General features: G+C 54.5%; 1 protein-coding gene across 1 annotated transcript in view; it reads left to right on the top strand.

Annotated features, from left to right (window-relative positions):
• Positions 1–1,043: 1,043 nt before the first annotated feature.
• Positions 1,044–15,613, top strand: part of LOC121493366 (translation initiation factor IF-2-like) — a 48,916-nt gene continuing 34,346 nt past the window's right edge. Inside the window, exons 1-4 of the mRNA XM_041759163.1 lie at positions 1,044–1,074; positions 1,372–1,475; positions 1,561–1,890; positions 2,106–2,456. Coding sequence (XP_041615097.1) covers positions 1,044–1,074; positions 1,372–1,475; positions 1,561–1,890; positions 2,106–2,294 — 654 coding nt within the window. The 3' untranslated portion in view covers positions 2,295–2,456. The remainder of the gene's footprint in view (positions 1,075–1,371; positions 1,476–1,560; positions 1,891–2,105; positions 2,457–15,613) is intronic.

Genomic DNA, 15,613 nt, shown 5'->3' with positions numbered 1-15,613 from the left:
TTTTTGGTTTTTAAATTTTTATTTAAATTCAGTATTTTTATTTTAATTCAGTATTATTGGTTTCAGAAATAATTCAAGGATTCATCAATTGTATATAACACCCTTTGCTCATTCCGTCACGTGTCCTCCTTAATGTGCATCACTCAGTTACCCCCTCCCCTCACTCCCTTCCCCTCCAGCAACCCTCAGTTTGTTTCCTATGATTAAGGGTCTCTTATGGTTTGTCTCCCTCTCTGATTTTGTCTTGTTTAATTTTCCCTCCCTTCCCCTATGCTCCTCTGTTTTGTTTCTTAAATTCCACCTATGAGTGAGATCATACCATGGTTGTCTTTCTCTGATTGACTTAATACGCTTAGCATAATACCCTCTGGTTCCCTCCATGTCGTTGCAGGTGGCAAGATTTCATGTTTTGATGACTAATATTCCACTGTGTATATATATATATTCCACATCTTCTTTATCCATTTATCTGTTGACAGGCACCTGGACTCTTCCCATAGTTTGGCTCTTGTGGACATTGCTATAATAAATATTGGGGTGCAGGTGCTCCTTCAAATTGCATTTGTATCTTTGGGGCATGAAATGCAATTGCTAGGTCTAGGGTGGCTCTATTTTTAACTTTTTGAGGAAACCCCATACTGTTTTCCAGAGTGACTGCACCAGCTTGCATCCCCACCAGCACTGTAAGAGGAGGGTTCCCCTTTCTCGGCATCCTCTCCAATGTCCGTCCTTTCCTGACTTGTCAATTTTAGCCATTCTGAGGCGGGGTGTGAGGCAGTATCTCAGTGCAGTTCTGTAGTTCACTGACAAGCACTCCAGGTGAGTGAAGATGTTAAATAGCTTAAGGAGCATCCTACACACTGCAGACAATTCAAAGAGCCCATATGCAAACCCCAGTCTGGAAGGCCCCAAAGGCAGACCCGGGAAGGTACCCCAAGGCAGGGTATAGGGTCTCCAAGGCGGGCAAGGGCACACGGGAGGTGGGGGGGGGGAAGCATCACCAAGGGCCCAGGAGGGGACCTGGTGGTGGCGGTTTGATCGCCATGCAGATGCCCAACCTCCTGTTCTGGGAAGGTAGGAGGAGCTCAGGGCAGGGAGCTGAGCGACCTGTGCTTCCATGATAAAGGGACAGTCATCCGAGGAGCAGAATGTCCAGGAAGGAGGGAGGGAGACCAAGGAAGGAGGAGGCTCCTCCTTCACTCGCGTCCTCAGCTCCCCATGCACGCCACGTGGGTGGGAGCGTGTCACACACACCCACGCGCCCACAGCCACGCTCGCCGCTCTCCCGCCCCGGCCGGGCCCATCTCCGCGCGCCTCGGGGCGCTGGGCCTCAAGCCGCCACGCCGCCACCTGCTGCTGCTGCGTCCCCAGGGAAGGCGAAGGCGCATCTCCGCGCCTCCCGGGTCCGCGCCTGCCCCCTGCGCCCTGCGGCCCGGCTGAGGCCGCGTCTTCCCGGGGCCCCCTCCCCAGCGCGGGTGGGGAGGCGGAGGGAGGAGCTCCGGCCGCAGCCGCCCGCCTCCCCTCCCCTCCCCTCCCCTCCCCTCCCCTCGGCTGCCGCAGCCCGGCTCGTCGCGCGCGTCAGCGTGGGCTCCCCGGAGCGAGTCGCTAGGTAACGGGGCCGGCTCCGCAGACCCGCGGCCGGGGAAGCCCGCGCGCACTCAGCAGCGGCGCCGCGGGGCGCGGGAGGGGCGCACCGACCGCCTCCCCGCGGGGCTGCAGACCCCGACCCGCGCGCCGCCCCTCCAGGGCCCCCTCCCCCCAGCCGCGCGGGGCGCCGCCGCCCAGGTGCCCCCCCAGGCGCGGACCCCGCCGCCGGCGCCCCCCTCCTCCCCAGCCGGGGCGCACCGGGTGGGCGCCCCCCGCCGCGGTCCCCGGGCGCCGTGGCCGCCGGTAAGCTGGGCTGGGGGCCGCGGCGGGGAGGGGGCGCGGAGCCGGGCACCTGCCGGCCATGTGCTAAAGTTTCTGGGGCTCTGCGCCCCGCCGGGCGCGCAGCGGGGCGGTGGGTGGGGCGCGCGGTCCTGCGGGGCGCCGAGCCCCGGCCCCGGTGCAGCCCTGCGCGCTCTCACGCTCTCTTTCTCTCTTCCCCTCGGCGCTGCCCCCCCCAGGTCCTCGCGCCCAGCCCCTGCGCGGGGCATGAGGAGCCCCGGGGCGCCGCCCGGAGACGGAGAGGACCCGGCTGCGCGCACACCTCGCCAGCGGCGCACGGGGACATGAGCGGCGCGCGCGGGCTCCAGCGCCCGGCGGCCAGCCCCAGCCCGCGGCGGCCAGCGGGTCGGCGCTGCCCGGGAGAATGAGGCAGGAGCCCGCGGCAGCCTCCTCCTCCTCCTCCTCCTCCTGCTGCTGCTGCTGCTGCTGCTCTTCGCCTTCCTCCGGCTCCGGCGCCCCGGGCCCCGGCCGGGCTGTGGCTCTGCTGCGTGCCCCGCGCGCCCCCCGCCCGCCTCCGGATGCGCTGCTCGGTAAGCCAGGCCCTCCGCCTCGGGAACAAAGCCCCTCAGCCCGGCCCGGAGGCCTCCCCTGAGCCCCCTGTCCGGCCCCCACCGAGAGCCTGGGAGCCTGCGGGGCTTCCCGTTGAACCCCCTCCATTTCTTCTATCCCCAAAACCCTGCCTGGGAGGCTGAACCTCCAGGGCGCCCTCGAGACCCGGGGCTCTCCTGTGCCATCGGGGAGGCCGATGCGGGCTTGACACGCAGGCAGGAGACCTGTTTGGTCCAGGGAAGGATATATGCATCTTGGTTCAGACTCCCCTGGGGGGCGGGGTGGGGTGGGGGGGACACCTCATTTGTGGGGGAGACGACTCGTGTATAGTGGCTACGTAATGGGTGTCCGAGTTGTGCTGGGTAGCGTGCCTCCGAGACACCCAGGGAAGTCGGCTCCCCGCGTTCCGTGGCTCAGATTTGGAAACTGAGGCCCGGAGAGGTTGAATGACTCAATCAAGGTCACAAGGCCAGGAGGCGAGAGACCAGGATTGGAAATGAGGGAACTCTTTCTGCCAGCCTGACCCCTTTGAAGCAAGCACACTTGTCCCAGTTCTACTAACTGCCTCCTTCTGGAGTGGTTGCATGTGTGTGGAAGCACTTGTGCCCGTCAGTATCTGCTTGGGGGGAAATAAACTGCCCATAGCATGTATTTTTTTTTATCCCTTCCTCCATCACGTGGCTAACCCCTCGTGTGAACTATAAGCATAAGATTACTTCTCTTAGTTAAGGGGGGGGGGGCGGTGGATAACATGTTCCCTGGGTGCTCTCTTTCCTGTGATCCTGTTTCTCTCTGGCCTCTTCAAGGAGGCCAAGGGCAGGCTTTGGTTCCTCTCCTGAGTCCCTTCTAGGCTGTGCCTGCCGGCACATGCTCAGCCTCAGAAGCATGTCCTAAACCTTTCTGTGGGGTGAGGGCTAATCAAGGCTGCCTGCCCCTGATTGTGTAAGTCTTAGAGATGGTTACTTAACAAGCACTGGGGCTAATCCCAGATGGCCACCGTTCCAGAGCCGACCCCAGCCGAAATTCTCTCTCGGCTCACGCTTGCCAACCCTCTGTGGCAGCAGAACTTCACACTGGCCAGCCCAGAAGAAACGGGGAGGGGACTTGATGTAGACATGGGGCTTTCTGCCTGTACCCAGTTCTCTAGCTTGGAGCTTTTCAGTTTGCTTAAGTGCCTTTGGGCCGACACTGAAGGGGGGAAACCACCCAGAATTGTTTGGTCCAGGTCTGAGCGACTTGTTTAATCGATCACATGTCCAAGTGTTAGGCTTGGTGGTGGTGGTCTCCACGACAGGTACAGTGTTGGTATCAGTGCAGGGAAAGCCTGTAGCAGACCGGGGGCTCAGTTTCCCCATTCCCCAGAGTCGGACTGGATGACCTCTCAGTTCTTTTCCAACGAAACAGTCCTGCAAGCCGGAGGAGAGTGGGTTACTGGCCTGAACTGGGATGTGTGAGCTCATGAGACATAGACATTTGGACGAATAGCTCTGCACTGAATAAGCTGTTGATTTCCAAGAAGAGGACGTGGTCAAAGGGGGGAGCTGCAAGATTCAGGTTCCACTCAGAGGAAAGGAAGGCTGAGCGGTGCTCTGGTGGGTTATTTATTGGTCTAAAGCATGGTGGCTATAAAATGTCCCAAGGTGCCAGATTAGGGTTATGGGATAGGTTAGGCTTTTCATTGGGAGAAATGACATTGGCCTCTAGGAACTGATAAAATACAATGCATCAATTAGAAGTCCAGCTGGCTAGAAAGTGGCAAGCTGGTGAGCCTGCCTGTCCCTTCCAGCAAGAATCCATCTTAGTTGAATAGGTAAGGCCTTCTCAGCCTAAACAATTAGCCACGTAAATGAAGTGATTTTTAGAATCCCCCCACTCCATTGATTGCTGGTTATATTAGTGACAGGTGCAGCCCACCTCAGCAGGGACACAGTGGGACTGTGACAAAAAAGGTGGCCATAAGGATGTTTAGACTCTGCCTTGCTCTGTGCCTGTTGCAGCTACATCCATCAACTTGACCTATGGGCCCTTGATAGGGTTGTCATAGGTCTTTTAAAGATGTGGATTAATGAGCCTTTTAAAGTGTTACTGAATCCCAAGTGAAATGGGCATGTCTCACCTTTTTCTCAGAAACTAAGCTCCCAGTGGGTTTTGTGACTGCTTCAGATTCACAAAACGAGAGCAAAGCTTTTATTTTGACAAGCTCATAGGGTCTGCAAACAGCAAGTAATGCATCTAATATTGGGCTTAATCTCCCAGCATGGTGGGTGTTGTGTGTTTCAGCTCAGAGTAGCTGGCTGGGCAGGTTTGTATAAACACGAATGCAGAGAAACAGTCTTCGTTGAGTTACTTTTGGAAATGATTGTGTCATTATGAAAGAACAATTTTTATGTCGTAATTCACACTACTGACACCCAAGGCCAGGTTACACAGTAAAACGTTACTCCTGTTCCTGATAATTTTATTTTTAATTCATCACTTCTTTCCCATTTTTTTCCCATTTTTTTCCCCCAGCATGAAAATGTACCATCAAGAATAAATTCTCCCTTTTCAATTTTGGGTTTGCCTTAAACCCATCTCTTATTTTGGGAGATCTTTAAGGCTGAGCTCGTGCACACCATACATACAGAGGCTTCATGTGCAAATATATTTTGGGTGCCTCGGTTTCTTTTGGGATGACAGGATGGGTTTGTATCACAAAGGCATAACAATGAGGCATTCTCTTGTTGGCATCCCATCTCTGAATCGGGAGTCTAGGCCATGACGTCTTGCTCAGAGCTGACATACCATACCCAGCATCCTGAGAACCCAGAGGGTGCTGGGGGTTTGTGCAACGTTAAGGATGTATGAAGGTACCTATGGGACGTGCAGGTGAAAGGAACATCGCCAGAGGCCGGGGAATGTGAGATTTGTTCCTGGCTCTGTGACTTTGAACAAATGTTTCAGGTTCTCAGGACATCGTTTTACATACCTGCAGTGAGTGTGTACGTTTGCATGTGTCCATGTGCAAGTGTCTGTGTGTGTGTGCGCGCGTTAGTAAAAGGTGATCTCTCCAACTCTGAGCTTGAACAATCCTCGGATTGGGATGCAGCTGGTTATTAATAGCTCCGGAATGCTCCGTACTTTAAGGTTATGTAACGATTCCAATTAGACTTCCATACACACAGTAAGGAGAACTGGTCATGATAAAACATGCTCTTTATTACCCTAAGTGGGGACTCTGCCTTCAATGTGTGATGATGGGGCTTTCATGCTCAAGGCAATTAGGCCAGTGTCCCCAGCACCGTGGAGTCTGACACCCATCAGAGAGGGCTCCAGTGAGCTGTGACCCTCTCTAGGGTCCATGTGGCCGGAGCCGCAGGAGCCTGTATGTAATTTGGGTCATTGGGGTAGGAGGAACATGACGTTCTGTGTGTGTAACTTGAGGTCCCGGAGACTCTGAGGCTCTGCCTCCATCTCAGGCTGTTCCTGGAAGGTAAGGAGGGGAAGTATGTAATTACTGTTTGCAGTTGTTTTGAAAATGGAAAGTACTTTAATTAGAGCCTTGAACTCAGCCGAAGCTGAAAGATGGTGAGAAGTTCGTAGATTTGGCAGGGGTGTTTTTGCCGGGTTCTCTGTGCGGGCTTCCTGGTAACACTTGAAGTAGTCTGGTGTCTGAGGTCGGGCTCCTTAGCAGAGCCGCAGTCACCAGCAGGTACAGAGGGTGGGGAAGGAGATGACGGGGAAGGGAACCAGCAGTCCTCAAACACCCCATCTTCTCTGCAGAGGAGACGTCACCAACCTCCCGTTCTAGATGAGGAGCCCGGGGCTCGAGAGATCGTCCCCTGGAGTGTGTCGCTCAGACCCGCACAGTTAGTGAATTCCAGAACCACACAGGATTTCAAATTAAGCCACCCGCACCACCCCTTGTTTGCCACCATCACTGCAATGTGCCTGGCAACCAGATTGTGTCCTTTCATCCCAAATTTCTAAACAACACCATGGCACTGAGAAAGCATGCAAGAATTTGACGCGGGTGACCTCTGGGGGTGATTTGACTATTCAGAGAATTTTGAATTTGCTGGGATTTTTGTTAGGATTTTTGCTGGGATTTTAACTCCGTGCCAGATGTGTTAGATTGCGGAGGTGTTTAGAGATAAGCCAAGTGTTACCCAAAAAAGGGTTAGCGTTGGTAGTTCTTTGGGGGAAGCTAAAATAACTCCCCTAGGTCTTGTGTCACCCTGGGATTCTGTGGGAAGTGATCACACGCTGGCACGTAGGACATTTCGGAAGGCGTTGCTAGCCTGCACCTCTTAAAAGGGCCCCAGAATCAAAGTTATGTAAGAGGAGCTTTTCAAAGGAGTGTGACTGCTCCTCCAAGATGCCACACAGGTTAATCCTCCCTAAACAATGAGCCAGAAGGAAATAGGAGGAACATATACCAGAATTTCAAGGTTCGGCTGCAGCTTTTAAGAATTTCCAGGACTTGGAGGAAATGCAGGTTTTGAAGAACTTTTCAAGCCAGCAAATAGAGATGCCTTTGTCACAGGCTTTTCCAGCGGCCAGAAGTCCACACAGGTTTGTAGGGCTGCTGCTGGCCTTTGCCGATCGGCCTGCAGATCTGGATGAGTGGCATCTGTACCCAAACAGGAGGCACCAGACACAGGATTTCCAGGTCGTAAGGGAGTCACCGAAGTCACCTGTCCCTACATTCTAGTAACGATACTCAGGCTGGTTCTCTTTGTCCTCAGCTTAAAATCCTGCCAGCCCTGACGCTGGCCTTGCCCGCGTCATGTGAGTGACGTCTTGACAAACAAGACCCTCCCTCTGTCTCTCCTGGATTACGGAACTGCTTATCTGCCAAGAGCTTCCAAGTTTCCTGATAGTTGATTAACGAGATAAAGCAGGCAGAATGTGTTGGAAGACTCCATTGTGATTCATCTGTCGTCTGTAAGATACCAAAGCATCTTTGTGGCCAGCACAATTTTTTGATTCGATGAATTAGAAATAACATTGCATGGCCCCCAGGAGACCCATAGAGTCTGTACCTTTTGCCCCCAAACCTTGAGAGAACAGATGCCCAGGATTTTCAGCTCCGGGCCAGATTTCTAGTACATATATATGGCCGCTAAGTGGCAAAAAATGCAAAAGTAGCCATACAGAGGCATCGGGGGTAGGGCGAGAGAGAGGCCACCAAAGTCTGTGACTTGCGATCTGTGGTTACAATGAACAGTATTTAGGACGTGGTCATAGGGATGATTTAACGTCCATTTGCAGCTCCAAGAATCCAAGAATAAAATCACTAAAGAGTTTTAGATTTTTCTATGCCGTCTGTGTTGGTGGCTTATGATGAGCGCCGGTGACCAGGGCACTTTCCGTGGGGTTAAAGCCTACACTTTCACAGGCCCTCCTGGTAGGCGCAGAGCAGCATGGCTCAGAATTTGCGAGGCTACCTGCTACTGTGATCGAGCATTATTGAAGCCTGAACTGTGGGGTCCGTGGTGCTGTTTGGGGGTGGTCAGTGCTTTCCCACTTGGTTCAGGCTCTTGATAATCTGTGATGAGTTAATATGTGCCTCCCTTAGCATCCTGAAGCAGAAAAGCAAACAGGGCACGTCCAGGGCCTTGGTCACCCCAATTTCTCAGCCTGTGTCTGCTAATGTGGTCTGAGATCCTGGCCAACACCCGGCTTCATTCTGCCACAGGTCGACTCTTCTAGCTCATTATGGCCTCGATGTGACTCCCTCCTCCCCCCCGCCCCCGAAGGAGGCTCGATTTCCTTTTAATTCAGAAAGTAGATGATAACAGCCATCGGCATCTTCTTAACGATCAATATTGACGAGTCTTATATTTCTAAGTAAAATGAATGGGGCTTCAGAGCACAATGCCCAAGCTGAAGATGATTTATGAGTGTGCACAGCTCCGTTCACTTGCTGAGAGGGCGTTATCGAGTACTTCTAAAGACGTAAGCCTGGCTGTGAGATGTGAAGCCTGAGGGTAGGCATGGAAGTCTGCGCCCCGTATTCTCCACCCAGAAAGCTGGAGTGGAACAGTCCCCTCAGCTTCTAAAACAGAATGCTGAGACTGTCCTCAGGCAGTTTTACTGACAGTGTTGACATTGCCTCGGTCCTGAAATTCCCTGGAGATGCCCGTGCTGCTTCTGCATCAGGGCTGCGTGTCCACGGGCCTGCCCCACGACATCCCTGTGGACTCAGAAAGCTGCTCTGTCCATCTGCCCAGGCCTGGCACCGTCTCCTCTGGTCCAGTGTGCCTGTCTCTGCTTCTGCCTCAGCCCTGGGACCAGCCCCGTCATTCTGCCGCCTGACAGGTGTTGTCAACAGTTGATCACAAGTGTACTGAGCGCCAGCTCTAGGCCCTGCGGGGATGGGGGCTGCCGTGGGAGACAAGACAGCCGCAGTGTGTCCGTATGTCCATACACGGCTCCTATTCTCTGAGGCCTGGGATGCCACCGCCTGCCCTTCAGAAGTTTGCTCAAAATCTGGAACTCCTGGCTAGTGGGGTGGAGCAAGGAGGCTGGTGGGGGGAGGCTGGTGGGGAGAGCCTGGGGGGTAGTCAGGCGCCTGTGGGTCAGGCCTGCCTTCTCTTCGTCCCGCCTGGGTTCCTGACGACAAGCCTCTGCCGCACTCTGTTCCTGCCCTGGCTTCCCAGGCTGTCAGGTGCAAGGACTGGGCCTTGCAGGGTTTTTCCCAAGTGTGGTTTGCAGGACCAGTTCCATGAACACACCCAGGAGCTTAACTAAAGCACAGACGCCTGAGCCCTGTTGCAGACCCGTTAAATCAGACCCAGAGTCTGTATTTTTAACACCTTCCGTGTAATTCTTATCTCAGGCACAATGAAATTCCAGATCCGCTGGTTCTCACGGCTGGTTGATCACTAATGGCCCCTCCTGCTGCAAAATCTTCAGAATGTGACACTCCTCCCGTGCTGGCCACTCTCATCAGGTCCACCCAGGCCACCCTCCCCTCTCTAGCCACTCTTCCTGCTTCCCTCCTGCCCTCTATAGTTTGTTTTCCAGCGGGTCCCCAGAGGCTCACAACCCTCCTCTGTTCAGAGCTCCCCAGTGTTGCTGTCTCCCTGAGAGGGGTGGCTGAGGACTTGGGAAGACCCCATGCACTGCCCGAGGTGGTCTTGAGTCTGCCTATTTCTCCCGCCTCCAGCCCCTTGCTTCTGCCCTTCTAGCCACACTGGCTTCTGTGGCGTTCCTGAAACCACACAGCTGGCAGGCACTCACTCTGCGAGAGCCCGTGAGAACTGGGAACTGTTGAGGCTGGGTGCTCAGAGGGCAGGGAACACCCCCGAGGAGCAACTACTTTCTGACCCACCATTACTGTGAAAACCCATGCAGATGGATACGCTTGAGTGCACTGGGGCAGATCTCAAGTTTCCAGGCCTTCTACCAGAGTACAAGTTGTTTTAGGAGCAGCCCTTTAACTGGGCTCCATATTTTAGGGGTACCTCTTTACTGGATGGGATTATCAAAGTGGATATAGAAATCTCTTTCAGAAGAAGTTTCTAGAAATAGGCTGGATCTCCCCCTACCTTGGGCTGGACAGTTCCTTTAGCTGCCATTAATCTTAGTAGTCCTTCCATCCTGCCCCCCTTAACTCTGCAAATGCTCAGGGAGCACCACCTCTGTCCAGGCACTGTTCTAGGCTCCATGAAGCTCCAGAGAAATGGCAGCTCTAGAGGAGCAGTCTGCTTGGTTTTCTACTCTGACTCCTGCTTTGGCTTTCCTACAGATGGGAGCAGTGAGGCCTAGACATTATTCCTTGGGCCCTTATCTTCTCCCACTAGGGAGGAGGAGCTCCGGGCTATTCATCAGGAGTGGCTGTCCTGGGTTAAGCACAGCAAACCGCACTCAGAAATATTGATCGCATGGTGAGTGGGAGTGAGAGATGGACCATCTTGGAAGATTTGCCTCCAAGGCAAGCTGAGGGAATAACTGGGTAGAGATACAAAAGATATAAGGAGTCTTGTAGATGGGATATGTGGTCAATACAGGGCACTGGTTTGGGTCCCCTTGAAACCAGCCCGCCCAGCAGTATAGCAACACAGAAAAGGCCGTGAAAACTTCAGATCCTTCTTTCTGGGCCCTGCCCGATGCAGATGCTTCTCCTTGAATCTTACAGAAGGAGACACTTTCACTCTGAGCTTTGGTACTTTTTCAAATTCCTGCTGTGTTAGCATTGACCAAGCCTCCACTGAGAGTCCATCAGGCAGAGTAGTGTGGGGGATGACGGTGGACAAAGTGTTCCTTGTCTTTAACTGACTCTCAAGATAGCCGGGAGATGTGTTATGTAACTACCTGTAGCTCATTACAGTGGTTGGTATGAGCTAACAGGCAGAGGTGGGAATAGTGTGTTTGGATGCGGGACGTTGGGGCCATCTGACATCAGCCTTGAGAGACAAGTAGCAACTTGTCCAGCAGAGATGAGGGGGAAGGACATTCCAGAAGGGAAGGTATGAGCACATGTGCAGAGGCTGGGCCGCCAGGGATGGGTGAGCAAGGAGGTGGCGTGGGGCTATAGTGTCAGGCTACGGCAGCAAGTGCATCAGACTTGGCCTGTTGGGAGTGGGTCTTGAATGCTAGGAGGAGGAGTGTTCCATGTCCTCTAAGTGATGAGGAGCCATGGGAGGTGTTTGAGTGAGGGTGTGGGCTTTTGAAAAGCTAGCTGGTGATCCTGTTCCATGCTCCCTCTGTAACTTCTGTGTTATAGTGAACGTGTATGAAGTGTTCAGGGAGACACACTGTGTGGATGTAAGCATGATTGTCGGGGGGGGGGGCGGGGGGACCTCCAGGCCATTTAATTGTGCTCCACTTGTCTCTAGTTATTGAGCGATCCTCTGGGCTCTGCTGCCCAGACCCCAGCTCCACTGACCCTGCTGGGGCTGGGAGGCAAGGTGAGGGAGCCGCTGGCTCAGGCACTTGCTGCCCAGCCGTGGTGGACTCTGGCCAACAGGAAATGGAGTGGGCAGTGTCCCAGCCTGATGCACCGAGCTGTGGGTCTCCCCAGCGCCTCTGTGAACACATTCAGGCTGCTCCTGGCCTCCAAACAATGCTCCCAGGCCTACATCCACGGCTGAGAGATTCCAGGGAATGCATTCGCCGGCCAGCGTCCCTGAGCTTCCCCCTGCAGTGGGCTGAATGGGTGGGAAACAGAGTCAGTGCCAGGAGCCGAAGTGTGTGCCACTCGGTGCCCGTTTGCTTTGAGATCATCATGCTCAGCAGGGTGTTGACTTCTGCACACCTGGCGGGGCACATGACACACAAGGAAGGTTCCAGGGGTCACTGGTGTTTATCTCACCTCGGTCCTCCACCTCCACCTTCTCATTGTTAAGGGGGGAGGAGAGAGAGAAGAAAAAGAAGCATGTTCCACAGGCCAGTGGGTAAATTCTTAGCCGATTCTGGGGAGTTGGCCCTGGCTAAGAGCCTTTCCTTGGGACAGGCCGACTGCCAAATCATGCCAAGGGCAAAGCATTCTGGGGCAGTGTGAAGAGCTGCCGTGGACCTGAGAGTTCACTGCCCCAGAATGTGGGCCCCGGAAGGGAAGGCAGCTCCACCGTGTCATTGGCCCCATTTATAGGTCAGCAGACGAGGCCCAGAGAGGTGAGGCTGCTGGCCCAAGGTTGCACAGTGGGCTTGTAGCCGAGCAGGGCACCAAATCATTCCGGAGTCAGTCATGATCTTTGAGGCTGGCCAATGCCCAGCGTTGGCAGGTGTCCACGTGGCAGTGGACAGTTTGTACTCACACTGCCTTGCCGCCAACCAGGCAGGGAGGACGTGGCTTTCTCCTTGTTCCTCTGCCTTTCCTCTTGGAAGCCAGGGCCAGAGCCAGGGTCCTGGGTGACCTGTGTTGGAGGGGACTGGGCATGACACCTACATCTCTGGTCCCTTCTTCATGCCTTTGGGTTCTGAAGCCTGTGTGGATATTTAATGCAAGAAAAGAGCAATAAGGGAGGAAATTAGGACGGTTCTCAGGGTCTGGGCAGGGAAAGAAATGAGGCTGAGGTCCCTGGAGCTCTGGGTATCATGAAAAGCCCTGTCAGATGTCCCAGGAAAGCCTGTGACACTGGCTCTCAAAGCCCCATGGACGTTGCCAGATGTGGCACAAACTGCCCTGTGGCATCACCATCCGTGCCTCTTGTCTCCTTACAATCGTGTGTCCCCTGGATCCCCAGCATCAGGGACAGAGCTGGCCCAGTCCTGGCTGCTCCAGGCACCTTAGTGGCTAGTGAGGGGTGCTGTGTGGGGAGGGGCTTGTTCGACCCTGACCCAGCCGAGCATCGGGAGCACCCTGGCTCTCCTGGCTGCTTCTGGCCTTATCAGGCGGGTTCTCCCGGTGGTGATGGCAGTCCTGCAGGCTGCCTCCAACACAGTAAAACCTTCAAGGCTTTATTAGGTAGATCTGTAAGCGTAGTTCCCGTTCATAAACTGTCACAGCCCAGCCTGCCGAATGTGGAGGCATAGTTTGCAAACTTCCCCAGGTTTATCACCCCCAGACTTAGTATAACGTGCATTAGGTGAATAATCTCTGGAGGTCCACACGGTGCTGCAACTTGGGACAAAGGTAACCTGCCCGCTGGCACGTGTCGTAGGTGTCACCACTTTAATGACTTTTGATAAAAGGGGGGAGCAGAGCCATACATGGTGGCAGGTGTGTGGCCGCCTCGCAGGTAGGCAGGGGCTGCCGCTGCTGAAGACACTCTGAGCACCTGACCTCAGTGTCTCCTGTTTTTCTGGTCAAGGACCTGGCACCTCCCAGGTTGACTGTTCTTCAGTGACATTGTGATGACGGTCACAGCCACTTCCAGGAGCATGCACTTTTTATTTGAAGCTGTTCTCAGGGTCAGACCGTGGAGCATCTAACTCACCGTGTGATTCTTGGGCGGTTTGCAGTTGTCCATTTCCGCGGGTCTTTCTGAGCCCCGTTCTCTCCTAACGGACGATGGCCATGATGAGTGAGTGATAATCGGAGCTTTTATGTACCAGCGCTTCCTCTGGGTGGAGACTCTGTGCTGAGTGAGGGCTTTCCCGGGACAGCTTCATGTGATCTGAGCAACAGCTGGATAAAGCAGGTGCTTTTATGGTTTCCATTTTACAGACAAGCAAACTGAGGTTTAGGGAGTATTTTTTGCTGCCTATAAAATATTCCAGAGAGTGGCCTCAAACACTAGTCATTCATCATTTATTATGCTTGTTACTAGGCTTATTATTAAGTCCAGGGGCTGCCTGGGCTTGGGTAGGGAGTTCTTGTGGAAGTCGTCACGTGACATTGCATTCAGACTGTGCCTGGGGTTGGAATCTTCTGGAAGGCTTCCTCGCTCACATATCTGCCTCACCTCCATCCCAGACTGGGGGCATGGGGAGGCTCCTCCAACCCTGTGTGGCCTCTCTGTGGGGTTTTTCCAGCACAGCTGGCCAGGCCAGCCCGACTTCCAGTACACCTGCTCCAGGAAAGAGGGAGCTGGGCGTCTGTACCTCCTTCTCCGGCCCTGCCTCAGGAACCACACACCGTCCCTTCTGGCATATGTTGCTCCTTAGAAGCAAGTTCTGGAGGCCCTCACTTTGGGGGGTTGGGCAGTTGGACTCCGTCTTTTGATGGGGGAGGGCCGGGGTATTTGCAGCACATGCTGAGCCCGCACAGAGCGCGTTGGTGGCTTGCACAGCGTAGGCGATGGCTGTAGAGTGGGCTGTGGCTCTGGCGGTCGGTGCACATCCTGTCACCCTCAGACATTTATAAACAGCTTGAGCACTTTGCCCCCCCCCCACACACACACCTTTCCTGTTCACCTGCCAGGCATCCCCCCCAAAGAAGTGAGTAAAGCCGTGTAAGAGCACAGGCTCTGCTCCTTTGGCTCAAAGAGGCATTGGTGGTACAGACCCCACGTAGCCAGCTCCCCACCTCCCCCCTTCTCTTCCCCCCTTTCCTCCCCTGCCCTCCCCTCCCCTCCGCTTCCTTTTCCTTCACCAAGGCCATGACCTCACTTTCTGGGGCCTTAGGCACTCTCGTCTCCATGGGCCCCTTCTTCCTTAAGAAAGTATTAAAAATCACCTGACGATTAAGCTGATATAAAGATGAATATTTTAATGGTATATGTTAAAGTATTTCCTTATAACTAAAATTACTTTTCTTCTTCTGATTTTAAAAGAAATGGAAGCATCTTCTTCATGGGCCCTGGGTGCTGTGCTTATGACCCCTCGCGGAGATGGCGGGGCTGCTCGCACCTCCTCTCCATACCCCCCCTCTCTCCCCTGCCCGCACTCCCCTCGCCCTCCTTCTTCCTCCTGCCCTGTGTCCTCCCCTCCTCTCCTTGCCTGCCCTCCCCACCTTGCACTACAATCTTTATTTTGGTCCCCATGTCACAGGCCACCCCCCTCTCCTGGACTGTGAACCCCAGACTCTTTTCTGTGTCCCTTGGGCTGGTCTCCAGACTGGGCACAGGGTGTCCCCACTGCCCCTGGGCCTCTTCTTGCCTGGCCCTGCCCTGGGGGTGGACCCTCTTTATGGGGAGGGACTTCAGCAGAGGCCTCCCTGCTGTAAGCCCATGAGCGGTCACCACTGTCTGGTTTCTGGCTTGTCTCTGAAAGTTGAGCCTGGGGGAGCTCCTCACTCTTTTCCCCGCAAGCTCAAGAGAGGAGGCTTCCCCCCCGGGGCTGCTGCCAGCACGTGGTGGGGCAAGAATCAGAATGCCACTGTCCAGCTTGCACATCATCCTCTCATCCATCTAGAAGCTTCGTTGAGCACCTATGCCAGCAAGACTTACCAGGTCTCTGTCCTCGTGGAACTAGAGGTGTACGAAGACAGAACAATCAACACATGAATTTTATAAGCAATGGGAGATTTTTGAGCCACGAAGTCTGGCTTGGCCAAGAAGAGATGGTCACAGGAGCATCTGCAGCAGCAGCCAGGACACCTTCCTTCACATCCACCTGCAGGGTCCCGTCTCACCACCTGGCCCTGGCCACGCTACCTTCACCCTCAATGCTGGCCATCTCTTCCTGCACTTCTGAGCATATAGCCAACTAATGCTCACCCCAAAACGGCAGCCTCAGCCCTACTGCGGACTGACCTCCCAACACACGTCCTCTGCTGAGGGCCTAGGTTCCCAGGAGGGATGCTGAGCGGAGTAGGGCTGGAGTG

The sequence above is a fragment of the Vulpes lagopus genome, chromosome 6 (genome assembly GCF_018345385.1).
Source record: "Vulpes lagopus strain Blue_001 chromosome 6, ASM1834538v1, whole genome shotgun sequence".
NCBI classification, from domain to species: Eukaryota; Metazoa; Chordata; class Mammalia; order Carnivora; family Canidae; genus Vulpes; species Vulpes lagopus.
The sequence above is the reverse complement of the archived record's forward strand: the minus strand, read 5'-3'. Positions and strand labels throughout refer to the sequence as shown.